This window comes from Somniosus microcephalus, unplaced genomic scaffold (genome assembly GCF_052327205.1).
Source record: "Somniosus microcephalus isolate GS21.2 unplaced genomic scaffold, FLI_Smic_1.0 unresolved_chr2, whole genome shotgun sequence".
Taxonomy (NCBI): Eukaryota; Metazoa; Chordata; class Chondrichthyes; order Squaliformes; family Somniosidae; genus Somniosus; species Somniosus microcephalus.
The window spans coordinates 80,926,234-80,944,096 of record NW_028225180.1 but is presented as its reverse complement, the minus strand read 5'-3'; the positions used below and the strand labels follow the sequence as shown (position 1 = coordinate 80,944,096).

The following is a 17,863-nucleotide window of genomic DNA, read 5'->3' as shown; positions in this document are numbered from 1 at the left end:
GCCATGGAAGGAGTTCAGCAAAGATTCACCAGGCTGATACCTGGGATGGCAGGAATGACGTATGAGGAGAGATTGGGTCGATTGGGCTTATGTTCACTGGAGTTTAGAAGAATGAGAGGGGATCTCATTGAAACTTATAAAATTCTGACAGGACTGGACAGACTAGATGCAGGAAGGGTGTTCCCGATGGTCGGGGAGCCCAGAACCAGGGGTCATAGTCTAAGGATAAGGGGTGAGCCATTTAGGACAGAGATGAGGAGGAATTTCTTCACCCAGAGAGTGGTGAACCTGTGGAATTCTCTACCACAGAAGGCAGTGGAGGCCAATTCATTAAATATATTCAAAAAGGAGTTAGATATATTTCTTAAGGCTAAAAGGATCAAGGGATATGGGGAGAAGGCAGGGACAGGGTACTGAGTTTGGATGATCAGCCATGATCTCATTGAATGGCGGAGCAGGCTCGAGGGGCCGAATGGCCGACTCCTGCTCCTATCTTCTATGTTTCTATGTAGATAGAATGGACAGGAAGAACCTATTTCCCTTAGCAGAGTGATCAATAACCAGGGGGCACAGATTTAAAGTAATTGGGAGAAGGATTAGAGGGGAGTTGAGGAGAACTTTCTTCACCCAGAGGGTGGTGGGGGTCTGGAACTCACTGCCTGAAAGGGTGGGAGAGACAGAGACCCTCATCACATTTAAAAAGTACTTGGATATGCACTTGAAGTGATGTAACCTACAGGGCTACGGACCAAGAGCTGGAAAGTGGGATTAGGCCGGAGAGCTCTTTGTCGGCCGGCACAGACACGATGGGCCGAATGGCCTCCTGCTCCTATCTTCTATGTTTCTATGTTTCTGTCCCTAATGTCTCCTCCTTTGGCTGGGTGTTTCCGAACGCTCCTGTGAAGCGCCTTGGGACCTTCTCCATCTACATTAGAGCCGCAAGATAGAAGTTGCTGTGTGCGCAAGTCGTACAGAAAAGGACGATAACAGATGGGTGTTTGAAAGTAAGGAATGCTGCCGGCAGACCACATTTCTTTTTTTTTTTAAAGTTAAAACAACAACTTTATCACAATAAGATAGAAGCGATTTCTCCTCAGAAAGAGTAAGTGCCCACGTATATCGCCAGCCTCAGCACCGAGCTCGATTGGTAGGACATGAGTGGGTTCACGGTGACCATCTCCAGATCCAGGACAAAGTCCTGTGGTCCTGTCACTTGTTTGGCCAGCACCAGCATAGCGCTGATATTGTTGATTTGCTGTGGAGATAAACAGAGGGGAGAATTAGATCAAAGGAAGGAACAGGAGGAGGCCATTCAGCCCCTCGGGCCTGTTACACAGGGACAGGAGGAGGCCATTCAGCCCCTCGGGCCTGTTACACAGGGACAGGAGGAGGCCATTCAGCCCCTCAAACCTGTTACACAGGAACAGGAGGAGCCCATTCAGCCCCTCGAGCCTGTTACACAGGAACAGGAGGAGGCCATTCAGCCCCTCGGGCCTGTTACACAGGGACAGGAGGAGGCCATTCAGCCCCTCGGGCCTGTTACACAGGAACAGGAGGAGGCCATTCAGCCCCTCGGGCCTGTTACACAGGGACAGGAGGAGGCCATTCAGCCCCTCAAACCTGTTACACAGGAACAGGAGGAGCCCATTCAGCCCCTCGAGCCTGTTACACAGGAACAGGAGGAGGCCATTCAGCCCCTCGGGCCTGTTACACAGGGACAGGAGGAGGCCCATTCAGCCCCTCGGGCCTGTTACACAGGAACAGGAGGAGGCCATTCAGCCCCTCGGGCCTGTTACACATGAACAGGAGGAGGCCCATTCAGCCCCTCGGGCCTGTTACACAGGAACAGGAGGAGGTCATTCAGCCCCTCGGGCCTGTTACACAGGAACAGGAGGAGGCCATTCAGACCCTCAGGCCTGTTACACAGGGACAGGAGGAGGCCATTCAGCCCCTCGGGCCTGTTACACAGGGACAGGAGGAGGCCCATTCAGATCCTCAGGCCTGTTACACAGGGACAGGAGGAGGCCATTCAGCCCCTCGGGCCTGTTACACAGGGACAGGAGGAGGCCCATTCAGACCCTCGGGCCTGTTACACAGGAACAGGAGGAGGTCATTCAGCCCCTCGGGCCTGTTACATAGGAACAGGAGGAGGTCATTCAGCCCCTCGGGCCTGTTACACAGGAACAGGAGGAGCCCATTCAGCCCCTCGGGCCTGTTACACAGGAACAGGAGGAGGCCCATTCAGCCCCTTCGGGCCTGTTACACAGGGACAGGAGGAGCCCATTCAGCCCCTCAAACCTGTTACACAGGGACAGGAGGAGGCCATTCAGCCCCTCGGGCCTGTTACACAGGGACAGGAGGAGGCCCATTCAGCCCCTCGGGCCTGTTACACAGGAACAGGAGGAGGTCATTCAGCCCCTCGGGCCTGTTACACAGGAACAGGAGGAGGCCCATTCAGACCCTCAGGCCTGTTACACAGGGACAGGAGGAGGCCATTCAGCCCCTCGGGCCTGTTACACAGGGACAGGAGGAGGCCCATTCAGACCCTCAGGCCTGTTACACAGGGACAGGAGGAGGCCATTCAGCCCCTCGGGCCTGTTACACAGGGACAGGAGGAGGCCCATTCAGACCCTCGGGCCTGTTACACAGGAACAGGAGGAGGTCATTCAGCCCCTCGGGCCTGTTACATAGGAACAGGAGGAGGTCATTCAGCCCCTCGGGCCTGTTACACAGGAACAGGAGGAGCCCATTCAGCCCCTCGGGCCTGTTACACAGGAACAGGAGGAGGCCCATTCAGCCCCTTCGGGCCTGTTACACAGGGACAGGAGGAGCCCATTCAGCCCCTCAAACCTGTTACACAGGGACAGGAGGAGGCCATTCAGCCCCTCGGGCCTGTTACACAGGAACAGGAGGAGGCCCATTCAGCCCTTCGGGCCTGTTACACAGGAACAGGAGGAGGCCCATTCAGCCCCTCGGGCCTGTTACACAGGGACAGGAGGAGGCCCATTCAGCCTCTCGGGCCTGTTACACAGGGACAGGAGGAGCCATTCAGCCCCTCGGGCCTGTTACACAGGAACAGGAGGAGGCCCATTCAGCCCCTCGGGCCTGTTACACAGGAACAGGAGGAGGCCATTCAGCCCCTCGGGCCTGTTACACAGGGACAGGAGGCCCATTCAGCCCCTCGGGCCTGTTACACAGGAACAGGAGGAGGCCCATTCAGCCCCTCGAGCCTGTTACACAGGAACAGGAGGAGGCCCATTCAGCCCCTCGAGCCTGTTACACAGGGACAGGAGGAGGCCATTCAGCCCCTCGGGCCTGTTACACAGGGACAGGAGGAGGCCCATTCAGCCCCTCGGGCCTGTTACACTGGAACAGGAGGAGGCCCATTCAGCCCCTCAAACCTGTTACACAGAAACAGGAGGAGGCCCATTCAGCCCCTCGGGCCTGTTACACAGGGACAGGAGGAGGCCCATTCAGCCCCTTCGAGCCTGTTACACAGGAACAGGAGGAGGCCCATTCAGCCCCTCGGGCCTGTTACACAGGAACAGGAGGAGGCCATTCAGCCCCTCAAACCTGTTACACAGGAACAGGAGGAGGCCCATTCAGCCCCTCGGGCCTGTTACACAGGAACAGGAGGAGGCCATTCAGCCCCTCAAACCTGTTACACAGGGACAGGAGGAGGCCATTCAGCCCCTCAAACCTGTTACACAGGGACAGGAGGAGGCCCATTCAGCCCCTCGGGCCTGTTACACAGGAACAGGAGGAGGCCCATTCAGCCCCTCGGGCCTGTTACACAGGAACTGGAGGAGGTCATTCAGCCCCTCGGGCCTGTTACACAGGAACAGGAACAGGCCCATTCAGCCCCTCGGGCCTGTTACACAGGAACAGGAACAGGCCCATTCAGCCTCTCGAGCCTGTTACACAGGAACAGGAGGAGGCCATTCAGCCCCTCGAGCCTGTTACACAGGAACAGGAACAGGCCCATTCAGCCTCTCGAGCCTGTTACACAGGAACAGGAGGAGGCCATTCAGCCCCTCGAGCCTGTTCCGCCATTCAATCAGATCATGGCTGATCTGTGACCTGACCCCATCTACCCGCCTTGGTTCTGTAACCCTTAATACCCTTTCCCCAACAAAAATCTACCAATCTCAGTTTTTGAAATTTTCAATTGATCCACAGCTTTCTGGGGGAGAGAGTTCCAGATTTCCACCACCCTTTGTGTGAAGAAGTGCTTCCTGACATCACCCCTGAAAGACCTGGCTCTACTTTTAAGGTGACTCCCTCCCACCAGAGGAAATAGTTTCTCTCTGTCTAACCTATAGAATCCTTTAATCATCTTAAACACCTCGATTAGATCACCCCTTAATCTTCTATACTCGAGGGAATACAAGCAATCCTCATAATTTAAGCCTTTTGGTCTTGGTATCACAGTATGCCATATATATATCATGAGGGAGCGCCGCACTGTCGGAGGGGCAGTACTGAGGGAGCGCCGCACTGTCGGAGAGGCAGTACTGAGGGAGCGCCGCACTGTCGGAGGGGCAGTACTGAGGGAGCGCCGCACTGTCGGAGAGGCAGTACTGAGGGAGCGCCGCACTGTCGGAAGGGCAGTACTGAGGGAGCGCCGCACTGTCGGAGAGGCAGTGCTGAGGGAGCGCCGCACTGTCTGAGGGGCAGTACTGAGGGAGCGCCGCACTGTCGGAGGGGCAGTGCGGAGGGAGCGCCGCACTGTCGGAGGGGCAGTGCTGAGGGAGCGCCGCACTGTCGGAGGGGCAGTGCTGAGGGAGCGCCGCACTGTCGGAGGGGCAGTACTGAGGGAGCGCCGCACTGTCGGAAGGGCAGTACTGAGGGAGCGCCGCACTGTCGGAAGGGCAGTACTGAGGGAGCGCCGCACTGTCGGAGGGGCAGTGCTGAGGGAGCGCCGCACTGTCGGAGGGGCGGTACTGAGGGAGCGCCGCACTGTCGGAGGGGCGGTACTGAGGGAGCGCCGCACTGTCGGAGGGGCGGTACTGAGGGAGCGCCGCACTGTCGGAGGGGCGGTACTGAGGGAGCGCCGCACTGTCGGAGGGGCGGTACTGAGGGAGCGCCGCACTGTCGGAGGGGCAGTACTGAGGGAGCGCCGCACTGTCGGAGGGAGCGCCGCACTGTCGGAGGGGCGGTACTGAGGGAGCGCCGCACTGTCGGAGGGGCAGTACTGAGGGAGCGCCGCACTGTCGGAGGGAGCGCCGCACTGACGGAGGGGCGGTACTGAGGGAGCGCCGCACTGTCGGAGGGGCAGTACTGAGGGAGCGCCGCAATGTCGGAGGGGCAGTACTGAGGGAGCGCCGCAATGTCGGAGGGGCAGTACTGAGGGAGCGCCGCACTGTCGGAGGGGCAGTACTGAGGGAGCGCCGCAATCTCGGAGGGAGCGCCGCACTGACGGAGGGGCAGTACTGAGGGAGCGCCGCACTGTCGGAGGGGCGGTACTGAGGGAGCGCCGCACTGTCGGAGGGGCAGTACTGAGGGAGCGCCGCACTGTCGGAGGGGCAGTACTGAGGGAGCGCCGCACTGTCGGAGGGGCAGTACTGAGGGAGCGCCGCAATGTCGGAGGGGCAGTACTGAGGGAGCGCCGCACTGTCGGAGGGGCAGTACTGAGGGAGCGCCGCACTGTCGGAGGGGCAGTACTGCGGGAGCACCGCACTGTGGGAGGGGCAGTACTGCGGGAGCGCCGCAGTGTCAGAGGGGCAGTACTGAGGGAGCACCGCACTGTCGGAGGGGCGGCACTGAGGGAGTGCCGCACTGTCAGAGGGGCAGTACTGAGGGAGCACCGCACTGTCGGAGGGGCGGCACTGAGGGAGCGCCGCACCGTCGGAGGGGCGGTACTGAGGGAGCGCCGCACTGTCGGAGGGGCAGTACTGAGGGAGCGCCGCACTGTCGGAGGGGCAGTACTGAGGGAGCGCCGCACTGTCGGAGGGGCAGTACTGAGGGAGCGCCGCACTGTCGGAGGGGCAGTACTGAGGGAGCGCCGCACTGTCGGAGGGGCGGTGCTGAGGGAGCACTGCACTGTTGGAGGTGCCGTCTTTCGAATGAGACGCGTCTGCCCTCTCAGGTGGATGTAAAAGATCCCACGGCCACTATTTTGTAGAAGAGCAGGCGGAGTTCTCCCCGGTGTCTTGGGGCCAATATTTATCCCTCAACCAACATCACTAAAAACAGATGATCTGGTCGTTATCACATTGCAGTTTGTGGGAGCTTTCTCGTAGGATCAGCGATAGGTAACATCGCCCGTCTCCGCCCGGCCTCAGCTATCCGCTGCTGAAACCCTCATCCATGCCTTTGTTGCCTCCGGACTCGACTATCCCAAGCCACCCCCAGCCGGCCTCCCGTCCTCTGTAAACTTCAGCTCATCCCAGACTCTGCTGCCCGCGCCCGAACTCGCAATCCTTGAGTACTCCATTAAGGATCCTACGGGTACACGCACCCTGATATAAAATTCTCCCTGCTCGTCGCCCGCCTTTATGCGGAAGGTGTTGTAGGCCCCGGGGTAGATGCTGGTGGCCTGGATTTGGAAGATGTCGGAGGGGACACTGCGCTCCGACGTGATGCTCATGTATCGATAGACGATTGAAGCTGGCTTGTCCTGACACCCTGGCGTGGTGGAATGGCACAGGCAGCGGCTGCGGGGAACAAGAGAGGCAACGTCTTTAGTTTAAAAGAAAGGGTTAATAGGTGGCATCAGTGGGCAGCACCCTCGCCTCTGGCTGTTTGTGGGAGCTTGCTGTGCGCAAATTGGCTGCCGCGTTTCCCACATTACAACAGTGACCACACTTCAAAAAAAGTACTTCATTGGCTGTAAAGCGCTTTGGGACGTCCAGAGGTGGTGAAAGGCGCTTTTTATTTGGGTCTTTTAAAGTTCATGATTTGAACTAATTCTTCGCTTGACCCCCTCGTGACCTGATGGTGCTGCTGTTGTGGGGGGTTTGGTCAGTGTTGAGCCCGACCCTTTCTCACTCGATGTCCACACTCATGCCCGTTCCTGCAGGTGTCACAGGATGCTGATCAGGAGCGGGCGTTTTCCTCGACATTCCCCGAGACAAAGGGGCAAATGGTGCCCCTCCCCTCTCAGTGTCGTCCCAGCTCAGATTAGCTAACCCAGCACAGGGCAGGAATTAAATCTGGGGATTCCTGGGCTGTGGGATTGCCACTCCAGCAGGTAGTACATTTACCAGTAGGTGAGTGGGGATTCCTGGGCTGTGGGATTGCCACTCCAGCAGGTAGTACATTTACCAGTAGGTGAGTGGGGATTCCTGGGCTGTGGGATTGCCACTCCAGCAGGTAGTACATTTACCAATAGGCGAGTGGGAATTCCTGGGCTGTGGGATTCTCACTCCAGCAGGCAGTACATTTACCAATAGGTGAGTGGGGATTCCTGGGCTGTGGGATTCTCACTCCAGCGGGCAGTACATTTACCAGTCGGTGAGTGGGGATTCCTGGACTGTGGGATTCCCACTCCAGCAGGTAGTACATTTACCAGTAGGTGAGTGGGGATTCCTGGGCTGTGGGATTGCCACTCCAGCAGGTAGTACATTTACCAATAGGTGAGTGGGGATTCCTGGGCTGTGGGATTCCTACTCCAGCAGGCAGTACATTTACCAATAGGTGAGTGGGGATTCCTGGGCTGTGGGATTCTCACTCCAGCAGGCAGTACATTTACCAGTAGGGGCCAGGGAAGATTCCTGGGCAGTGGGATTCCCACTCCAGCAGGTGGTGGGTGAGTGGGGATTCCTGGGCAGTGGGATTCCCACTCCAGCAGGTGGTGGGTGAGTGGGGATTCCTGGGCTGTGGGATTCTCACTCCAGCAGGCAGTACATTTACCAGTAGGGGCCAGGAAAGATTCCTGGGCTGTAGGATTCTCACTCCAGCAGGCAGTACATTTACCAGTAGGTGAGTGGGGATTCCTGGGCTGTGGGATTTTCACTCCAGCAGGTAGTACATTTACCAGTAGGTGAGTGGGGATTCCTGGGCTGTGGGATTCTCACTCCAGCAGGTGGTACATTTACCAGTAGGTGAGTGGGGATTCCTGGGCTGTGGGATTCTCACTCCAGCAGGCAGTACATTTACCAGTAGGTGAGTGGGGATTCCTGGGCTGTGGGATTTTCACTCCAGCAGGTAGTACATTTACCAGTAGGTGAGTGGGGATTCCTGGGCTGTGGGATTCTCACTCCAGCAGGCAGTACATTTACCAATAGGTGAGTGGGGATTCCTGGGCTGTGGGATTCTCACTACAGCGGGCAGTACATTTACCAGTAAAGGAGGGGGGGTCTCGTCCAGCAGGTGAATGGAAGCCCCCCCGCCCAGACTCTGACTGACGATGACCCTGTTGCTTACTTGTCTGATACTTGGACATACGGCTCCTGGCATTGGTTCTTCTCCACGCACCGGAACCCGCCGTACACGTTGCTGCACGTCTGGCTCTCGCTGCACTGGTGTTGCCCCGTCTCGCACTCGTTCACATCTGTATAATCCCAAGCACAAAGGCAGCATTCAACGGACGAAAGAGCAAGGGTGAATGAAGAGTGGTGGGGAGCGGCGGACGAAGCGGACACTGCACTCCCAGCTTTAACCGCCCGGTGATACCAGAACTCATTTCCTTCCACTCCTCCTCTTCTGTGGCCTCCCAACCCCAATAGGAGTCGTCGTCGTCATCAGGGACTTGGGTCGGAATCCAAACCAGGCTGATGTGATGAAAGTCTCCCCTCATTGACCACCTGCCCTGGGAGTGTTTGATGTGGACAGTGTAGAGGGAGCTTTACTCTGTATCTAACCCGTGCTGTACCTGCCCTGGGAGTGTTTGATGGGACAGTGTAGAGGGAGCTTTACTCTGTATCTAACCCGTGCTGTACCTGCCCTGGGAGTGTTTGATGGGACAGTGCAGAGGGAGCTTTACTCTGTATCTAACCCGTGCTGTACCTGCCCTGGGAGTGTTTGATGGGACAGTGTAGAGGGAGCTTTACTCTGTATCTAACCCGTGCTGTACCTGCCCTGGGAGTGTTTGATGGGACAGTGTAGAGGGAGCTTTACTCTGTATCTAACCCGTGCTGTATCTGCCCTGGGAGTGTTTGATGGGACAGTGTAGAGGGAGCTTTACTCTGTATCTAACCCGTGCTGTACCTGCCCAGGGAGTGTTTGATGGGACAGTGTAGAGGGAGCTTTACTCTGTATCTAACCTGTGCTGTACCTGCCCTGGGAGTGTTTGATGGGACAGTGTAGAGGGAGCTTTACTCTGTATCTAACCCGTGCTGTGCCTGCCCTGGGAGTGTTTGATGGGGCAGTGTAGAGGGAGCTTTACTCTGTATCTAACCCGTGCTGTACCTGCCCTGGGAGTGTTTGATGGGACAGTGTAGAGGGAGCTTTACTCTGTATCTAACCCGTGCTGTACCTGCCCTGGGAGTGTTTGATGGGACAGTGCAGAGGGAGCTTTACTCTGTATCTAACGCCGTGCTGTACCTGCCCTGGGAGTGTTTGATGGGATAGTGTAGAGGGAGCTTTACTCTGTATCTATCCCGTGCTGTACCTGCCCTGGGAGTGTTTGAAGGGACAGTGTAGAGGGAGCTTTACTCTGTATCTAACCCGTGCTGTACCTGCCCAGGGAGTGTTTGATGGGACAGTGTAGAGGGAGCTTTACTCTGTATCTAACCCGTGCTGTACCTGCCCTGGGAGTGTTTGATGGGACAGTGTAGAGGGAGCTTTACTCTGTATCTAACCCGTGCTGTACCTGCCCTGGGAGTGTTTGATGGGACAGTGTAGAGGGAGCTTTACTCTGTATCTAACCTGTGCTGTACCTGCCCTGGGAGTGTTTGATGGGACAGTGTAGAGGGAGCTTTACTCTGTATCTAACCCGTGCTGTCCCTGCCCTGGGAGTGTTTGATGGGACAGTGTAGAGGGAGCTTTACTCTGTATCTAACCCGTGCTGTACCTGCCCTGGGAGTGTTTGATGGGACAGTGTAGAGGGAGCTTTACTCTGTATCTAACCCGTGCTGTACCTGCCCTGGGAGTGTTTGATGGGGACAGTGTAGAGGGAGCTTTACTCTGTATCTAACCCGTGCTGTACCTGCCCTGGGAGTGTTTGATGGGACAGTGTAGAGGGAGCTTTACTCTGTATCTAACCCGTGCTGTATCTGCCCTGGGAGTGTTTGATGGGACAGTGTAGAGGGAGCTTTACTCTGTATCTAACCCGTGCTGTACCTGCCCAGGGAGTGTTTGATGGGACAGTGTAGAGGGAGCTTTACTCTGTATCTAACCCGTGCTGTACCTGCCCTGGGAGTGTTTGATGGGACAGTGTAGAGGGAGCTTTACTCTGTATCTAACCCGTGCTGTGCCTGCCCTGGGAGTGTTTGATGGGGCAGTGTAGAGGGAGCTTTACTCTGTATCTAACCCGTGCTGTACCTGCCCTGGGAGTGTTTGATGGGACAGTGTAGAGGGAGCTTTACTCTGTATCTAACCCGTGCTGTACCTGCCCTGGGAGTGTTTGATGGGACAGTGTAGAGGGAGCTTTACTCTGTATCTAACCCGTGCTGTACCTCCCCTGGGAGTGTTTGATGGGACAGTGCAGAGGGAGCTTTACTCTGTATCTAACCCGTGCTGTACCTGCCCTGGGAGTGTTTGATGGGACAGTGCAGAGGGAGCTTTACTCTGTATCTAACGCCGTGCTGTACCTGCCCTGGGAGTGTTTGATGGGATAGTGTAGAGGGAGCTTTACTCTGTATCTATCCCGTGCTGTACCTGCCCTGGGAGTGTTTGAAGGGACAGTGTAGAGGGAGCTTTACTCTGTATCTAACCCGTGCTGTACCTGCCCAGGGAGTGTTTGATGGGACAGTGTAGAGGGAGCTTTACTCTGTATCTAACCCGTGCTGTACCCGCCCTGGGAGTGTTTGATGGGACAGTGTAGAGGGAGCTTTACTCTGTATCTAACCCGTGCTGTACCTCCCCTGGGAGTGTTTGATGGGGCAGTGTAGAGGGAGCTTTACTCTGTATCTAACCCGTGCTGTACCTGCCCTGGGAGTGTTTGATGGGACAGTGTAGAGGGAGCTTTACTCTGTATCTAACCCGTGCTGTACCTGCCCTGGGAGTGTTTGATGGGACAGTGTAGAGGGAGCTTTACTCTGTATCTAACCTGTGCTGTACCTGCCCTGGGAGTGTTTGATGGGACAGTGTAGAGGGAGCTTTACTCTGTATCTAACCCGTGCTGTCCCTGCCCTGGGAGTGTTTGATGGGACAGTGTAGAGGGAGCTTTACTCTGTATCTAACCCGTGCTGTACCTGCCCTGGGAGTGTCTAATGGGACAGTGTAGAGGGAGCTTTACTCTGTATCTAACCCGTGCTGTACCTGCCCTGGGAGTGTTTGATGGGACAGTGTAGAGGGAGCTTTACTCTGTATCTAACCCGTGCTGTACCTGCCCTGGGAGTGTTTGATGGGACAGTGTAGAGAGAGCTTTACTCTGTATCTAACCCGTGCTGTACCTGCCCTGGGAGTGTTTGATGGGACAGTGTAGAGGGAGCTTTACTCTGTATCTAACCCGTGCTGTACCTGCCCCGGGAGTGTTTGATGGGACAGTGTAGAGGGAGCTTTACTCTGTATCTAACCCGTGCTGTACCTGCCCTGGGAGTGTGTGATGGGACAGTGTAGAGGGAGCTTTACACTGTATCTAACCCGTGCTGTACCTGCCCTGGGAGTGTGTGATGGGACAGTGTAGAGGGAGCTTTACACTGTATCTAACCCGTGCTGTACCTGCCCTGGGAGTGTTTGATGGGATAGTGTAGAGGGAGCTTTACTCTGTATCTAACCCGTGCTGTACCTGCCCTGGGAGTGTTTGATGGGATAGTGTAGAGGGAGCTTTACTCTGTATCTAACCCGTGCTGTACCTGCCCTGGGAGTGTGTGATGGGACAGTGTAGAGGGAGCTTTACACTGTATCTAACCCGTGCTGTACCTGCCCTGGGAGTGTGTGATGGGACAGTGTAGAGGGAGCTTTACACTGTATCTACCCCGTGCTGTACCTGTCCTGGGAGTGTTTGATGGGACAGTGTAGAGGGAGCTTTACTCTGTATCTAACCCGTGCTGTACCTGCCCTGGGAGTGTTTGATGGGGACAGTGTCGAGGGAGCTTTACTCTGTATCTAACCTCGTGCTGTACCTGCCCTGGGAGTGTTTGATGGGACAGTGTAGAGGGAGCTTTACTCTGTATCTAACCCGTGCTGTACCTGCCCTGGGAGTGTTTGATGGGACAGTGTAGAGGGAGCTTTACTCTGTATCTAACCCGTGCTGTACCTGCCCTGGGAGTGTTTGATGGGGACAGTGTAAAGGGAGCTTTACTCTGTATCTAACCCGTGCTGTACCTGCCCTGGGAGTGTTTGATGGGGACAGTGTAAAGGGAGCTTTACTCTGTATCTAACCCGTGCTGTACCTGCCCTGGGAGTGTTTGATGGGACAGTGTAGAGGGAGCTTTACTCTGTATCTAACCCGTGCTGTACTGACCATTTCATTGATCCATCCTTTCAGAACTCACTACAAATTCAGGTGGAAATGAGGAGGCAGAGTAAGAGAGACGGACTGACTGTACCTTGGCAGATCCTGGTGCCCAGGAGCTGGTATCCATCGGGGCAGATGCAGGAAAAGCGGCCGGGCTCGTTCACGCACTGGTAGTGACACAAGTAGCTCGAGTAACTGCACTCATCAATATCTGTGTTACAGAAGAGAGAGCGAGAGGAGGTTGAGTTGGGAGATCAGCGAGGTACCAACAAAATAGCAACTGGCCCAAGCCTTTTTATAATGGTTGGCACTTAACCCGGTCTCCCCCCCGCCACACGCAATTTGCACCCCCCATTCCTGAAGATACCCACCCTTGCTGGAGTACGGGACACTCGCCGCTCCCCTGCTGTCTCCCCCCAGAGGCATCTTCTCGTCTGAGCCAAGACAGGCAGCGCTGGTTGAATGTTTGATGGCGAGATGTTCGTCACCGCCAAGCTCGATGCTATCCTCACCCAGCAGCCCCTGTGCTCGCTGACTCAGACTGGCTCCCGGTTAAGCAACGCCTCGATTTTAAAATTCTCATCCTTGTTTTCAAATCCCTCCGTGGCCTCCTCGCCCCCCCCCTCCCTATCTCTGTAACCTCCTCCAGCCCCACAACCCTCCGAGATCTCTGCGCTCCTCCAATTCTGGCCTCTTGCGCATCCCCTGATTTTAATCGCTCCACCATTGGCGGCCGTGCCTTCAGCCGCCTGGGCCCCGAGCTCTGGAATTCCCTCCCTAAACCTCTCCGCCTCTCTCTCCTCCTTTTAATTCGCTCCTTAAAACCTGCCTCTCTAACCAAGCTTTTGGTCACCTGTCCTAATATCTGGCAGTGGATTAGCACCAATCTCCAACCACAGCGATCTGCGGCTCTGCCTCGGGCCCCTCGCCCGGGTACCCGCCTCTCCTGCCAGCAGCCATGCAGCGTCCTTACCTTGGCACTTTTGCCCGTCGCCGCTCAGCTCATAGCCCTGCTCGCAGCGGCACAGAAACGATCCATACGTGTTGAAGCAACGCTGTTCACACGGCGCTCCCATGCCGCACTCGTCCACATCTGTAAAACAGGATCATTCCGACCAAGGGTTATTTCGGAGCTTCTGCGATGAGTCATATTTGGTAACAAACAAATTTCTATCGACCGTCCAATCGACCAGTGATGGACTCGGGTCTGAAACACGGTCCTAACCTTTCGTTCCAAACCTGGCCTGTCCCTTTAAGCCTCGGAGGGAGTGCAGAGCAGAAAAGAGTTAAATTAAGAGGACAGATTCCCTCGAGTTTAGAAGATCAAAGGAGTGATCTAATTGAGGTGTTTAAGGAGATTAAAGGATTCGATAGGGTAGATTACACCGGATATACGGCCCAGAAACAGGCCATTCGGCCCAACCAGTCCATGCCGGCGTTTATGCTCCACTCGAGCCTCCTCCCGTCTTTCCTCATCTCAATCTATCAGCGTAACCCTCTATTCCCTTCTCCCTCATACGCTTGTCCAGCCTCCCCTTAAATGCATCGATATTATTCGCCTCAACCACTCCCTGTGGTAGCGAGTTCCACATTCTCACCACTCTCTGGGTGAAGAAGTTTCTCCTGAATTCCCTATTGGATTTCTTGGTGACGATCTTACATTGATGGCCTCTAGTTTTGCTCTTTCCCACAAGTGGAAACATTCTCTCTGTATCCACGCTATCAAAACCTTTCATCATTTTAAAGGCCTCTATTAGGTCACCCCTCAGCCGCCTTTTTTCAAAAAGAAAAGAGACTCAGCCTGTTCATAGAAACATAGAAAATAGGAGCAGGAGTCGGCCATTCGGCCCCTCGAGCCTGCTCTGACATTTAATGAGATCATGGCTGATCATCCAAATTCAGTACCCTGTCCCTGCCTTCTCCCCATATCCCTTGACCCCTTTAGCCTTAAGAAATATATCTAACTCCTTCTTGAATATATTTAATGAATTAGCCTCAACTGCCTTCTGTGGTAGAGAATTCCACAGGTTCACCACTCTCTGGGTGAAGAAATTCCTCCTCATCTCTGTCCTAAATGGCTTACCCCTTATCCTTAGACTGTGACCCCTGGTTCTGGACTCCCCCGCCATTGGGAACATCCTTCCTGCATCTAGTCTGTCTAGTCCTGTTAGAATTTTATAAGTTTCAATGAGATCCCCTCTCATTCTTCTAAACTCCAGCGAGTATAAGCCCAATCAACCCAATCTCTCCTCATACGACATTCCTGAGCCTGGGTGTTCTTGTGCACCAGTCGCTGAAGGTAAGCATGCAGGTGCAGCAGGCGGTTAAGAAGGCAAATGGTATGTTGGCCTTCATAGCGAGAGGGTTCAAGTACAGGAGCAAGGATGTCTTGCTACAGTTGTACAGGGCCTTGGTGAGACCACACCTTGAGTATTGTGTGCAGTTTTGGTCGCCTTACCTGAGGAAGGATGTTCTTGCCATGGAGGGAGTGCAGCGAAGATTCACCAGACTGATACCTGGGATGGCAGGAATGACGTATGAGGAGAGATTGGGTCGATTGGGCTTGTACTCGCTGGAGTTTAGAAGAATGAGAGGGGATCTCATTGAAACCTATAAAATTCTGTCAGGCCTGGACAGACTAGATGCCGGAAGGATGTTTCTGATGGCCGGGGAGTCCAGAACCAGGGGTCATAGTCTAAGGATAAGGGGTAAGCCATTTAGGACTGAAATGAGGAGGAATTTCTTCACCCAGAGAGTGGTGAACCTGTGGAATTCTCTGCCACAGAGGGCGGTGGAGGCCAGTTCATTAAATATATTTAAGAAAGAGTTGGATATATTTCTTAAGGCTAAAGGGATCAAGGGATATGGGGAGAAGGTAGGGACAGGGTACTGAATTTGGATGATCAGCCATGATCTCATTGAATGGCGGAGCAGGCTTGAAGGGCCGAATGGCCTACTCCTGCTCCTATCTTCTATGTTTCTGCCATCCCAGGTATCAGTCTGGTGAATCTTCGCTGAACTCCCTCCATGGCAAGAACATCCTTCCTCAGATAAGGTGACTAAAACTGCACACAATACTCAAGGTGTGATCTCACCAAGGCCCTGTACAACTGCAGCAAGACATTCTTGCTCCTGTACTCGAATCCTCTCGCTACGAAGGCCAACATACCATTTGCCTTCTTAACCACCTGCTGCACCTGCATGCTTACCTTCAGCGACTGGTGCACAAGGACACCCAGGTCTCGTTGCACTTCCCCTTTTTCCAATCTATTGCCATTCAGATAATAATCTGTCTTCCTGTTTTTGCCACCGAAGTGGATAACCTCGCATTTATCCACATTATACTGCATTTGCCATGCATCTGCCCAATCGCCCAACCTGTCCAAATCATACTGGAGTTTCTCTGCATCCTCCTCACAGCACACACGCCCACCCAGCTTTGTGTCGTCTGCAAACTTGGAGATATTACATCTAGTTCCCTTGTCTAGATCATTTATATATATTGTGAATAGCTGGGGTCCTAGCACCGATCCCTGCGGTACCCCACTAGTCACTGCCTGCCACTCAGAAAAAGACCCGTTTATTCCAACTCTTTGCTTCCTGTCTGCCAACCAGTTCTCTATCCAAGTCAGTACCTTACCCCCAATCCCATGTGCTTTAACTTTACACGCTAATCTCTTATGCGGGACCTTATCGAAAGCCTTCTGAAAGTCCAAATACACCACATCTACTGGTTCTACCTTATCTATTCTACCAGTTACATCCTCAAAAAATTCCAGTAGATTAGTCAAGCATGATTTACCTTTTGTAAATCCATGTTGACTTTGTCCGATTCTGTCACTGTTTTCCAAGTGCTCTGCCATTACATCTTTTATAATGGACTCTCGCATTTTCCCCACTACCGATGTCAGGCTTACCGGTCTATAATTCCCCGTTTTCTCTCTACCACCCTTTTTAAATAGTGGGGTTACATTAGCTACCCTCCAATCCATCGGTACTGTTCCAGAGTCTATCGAATTTTGGAAGATGACCAGCAATGCATCTACTATTTATAGGGCCACTTCCTTAAGTACCCTAGGATGTAGATTATCAGGCGCTGGGGATTTATCGGCCTTAATCCCATCAATTTCCCGAACACCATTTCCCTACAAATACTGATTTCATTCAATTCCTCCCTCTCATTAAACCCCATGTTCCCCGACATCGCTGGGCGATTATTTGTGTCCTCCTTTGTGAAGACAGAACCAAAGTATGTATTTAATTGGTCTTCCATTTCTTTGTTCCCCATTATAAATTCCCCTGATTCTGACTGCAAGGGACCTACGCTTGACTTCACCAATCTTTTTCTCTTCACATATCTATAGAAGCTTTTACAGTCAGTTTTTATGTTCCATGCAAGCTTACTCTTATAATCTATTTTCCCCATCTTAATTAATCCCTTTGTCCTCCTTTGCTGAATCCTAAACTGCTCCCAATCCTCAGGTTTGCTGCTTCTTCTGGCCAAATTATATGTCCTCTCCTTGGATCTTATGCTATCTCTAATTTCCCTTGTTAGCCACGGTTGAGTCACCTTTTTTGTTTTATTTTTATGCCAAACTGGGATGAACAAATTCTGTAGCTCATCCATTCGGTCTTTGAATGTTTGCCATTGCCTATCCACCGTCAACCCTTTGAGTGACATTCCCCAATCAATCCTACCCAACTCGCACCTCAGACCATCGTAGTTTCCTTTACTTAAATTCAGGACCCTAGTCTCTGACTCAACTATTTCACTCTCCATTTTAATGAAGAATTCTATCATATTATGATCGCTCCTCCCCAAGGGGCCTCGCACAACAAGATTGCTAATTAATCTTTTCTCATTACATAATACCCAGTCTAAGATGGCCTGATCTCTAGTTGGTTCCTCGACATATTGGTCCAGGAAACCATCCCGTAAACACTCTAGAAATTCCTCCTCCACAGTATTGTTACTAATTTGGTTAGCCCAATCTATATGTAGATTAAAGTCACCCATGATAATTGCTGTGCCCTTATTGCACACATTTCTAATTTCCCATTTAATGCCATCCCCAACCTCAGCATTACTGTTTGGGGGTCTGTATACAACTCCCACTATCGTTTTCTGCCCCTTGGTATTTCTCAGCTCTGCCCATACAGATTCCACATCATCAGAGCTACTATCCTTCCTTACTATTGTGTTAATCTCCTCTTTAACCAACAATGCTACCCCACCTCCTTTTCCTTTTTTCCTGTCCTTCCTGAATATTGAATACCCCTGGATGTTGAATTCCCAGTCTTGGTCACCCTGGAGCCATGTCTCCGTAATCCCAATTATATCATATCCATTTACATCTA

The 17,863-nt window shown here is 53.5% G+C and overlaps 1 protein-coding gene across 4 annotated transcripts in view; it reads right to left on the bottom strand.

Moving 5' to 3' along the window:
- Positions 1-993: 993 nt before the first annotated feature.
- The window catches only part of efemp2a (EGF-like fibulin extracellular matrix protein 2a), a 35,767-nt gene continuing 18,897 nt past the window's right edge, over positions 994-17,863 (bottom strand). For all 4 annotated transcript variants that reach the window (XM_085976178.1, XM_085976181.1, XM_085976180.1 and 1 more), the window contains 5 exons: positions 13,479-13,598; positions 12,597-12,716; positions 8,368-8,494; positions 6,461-6,656; positions 994-1,255 (listed from right to left, as the gene is read on the bottom strand). In XM_085976178.1, the coding sequence (XP_085832304.1) occupies positions 1,094-1,255; positions 6,461-6,656; positions 8,368-8,494; positions 12,597-12,716; positions 13,479-13,598 (725 nt within the window). In that variant the 3' untranslated portion in view covers positions 994-1,093. The remainder of the gene's footprint in view (positions 1,256-6,460; positions 6,657-8,367; positions 8,495-12,596; positions 12,717-13,478; positions 13,599-17,863) is intronic.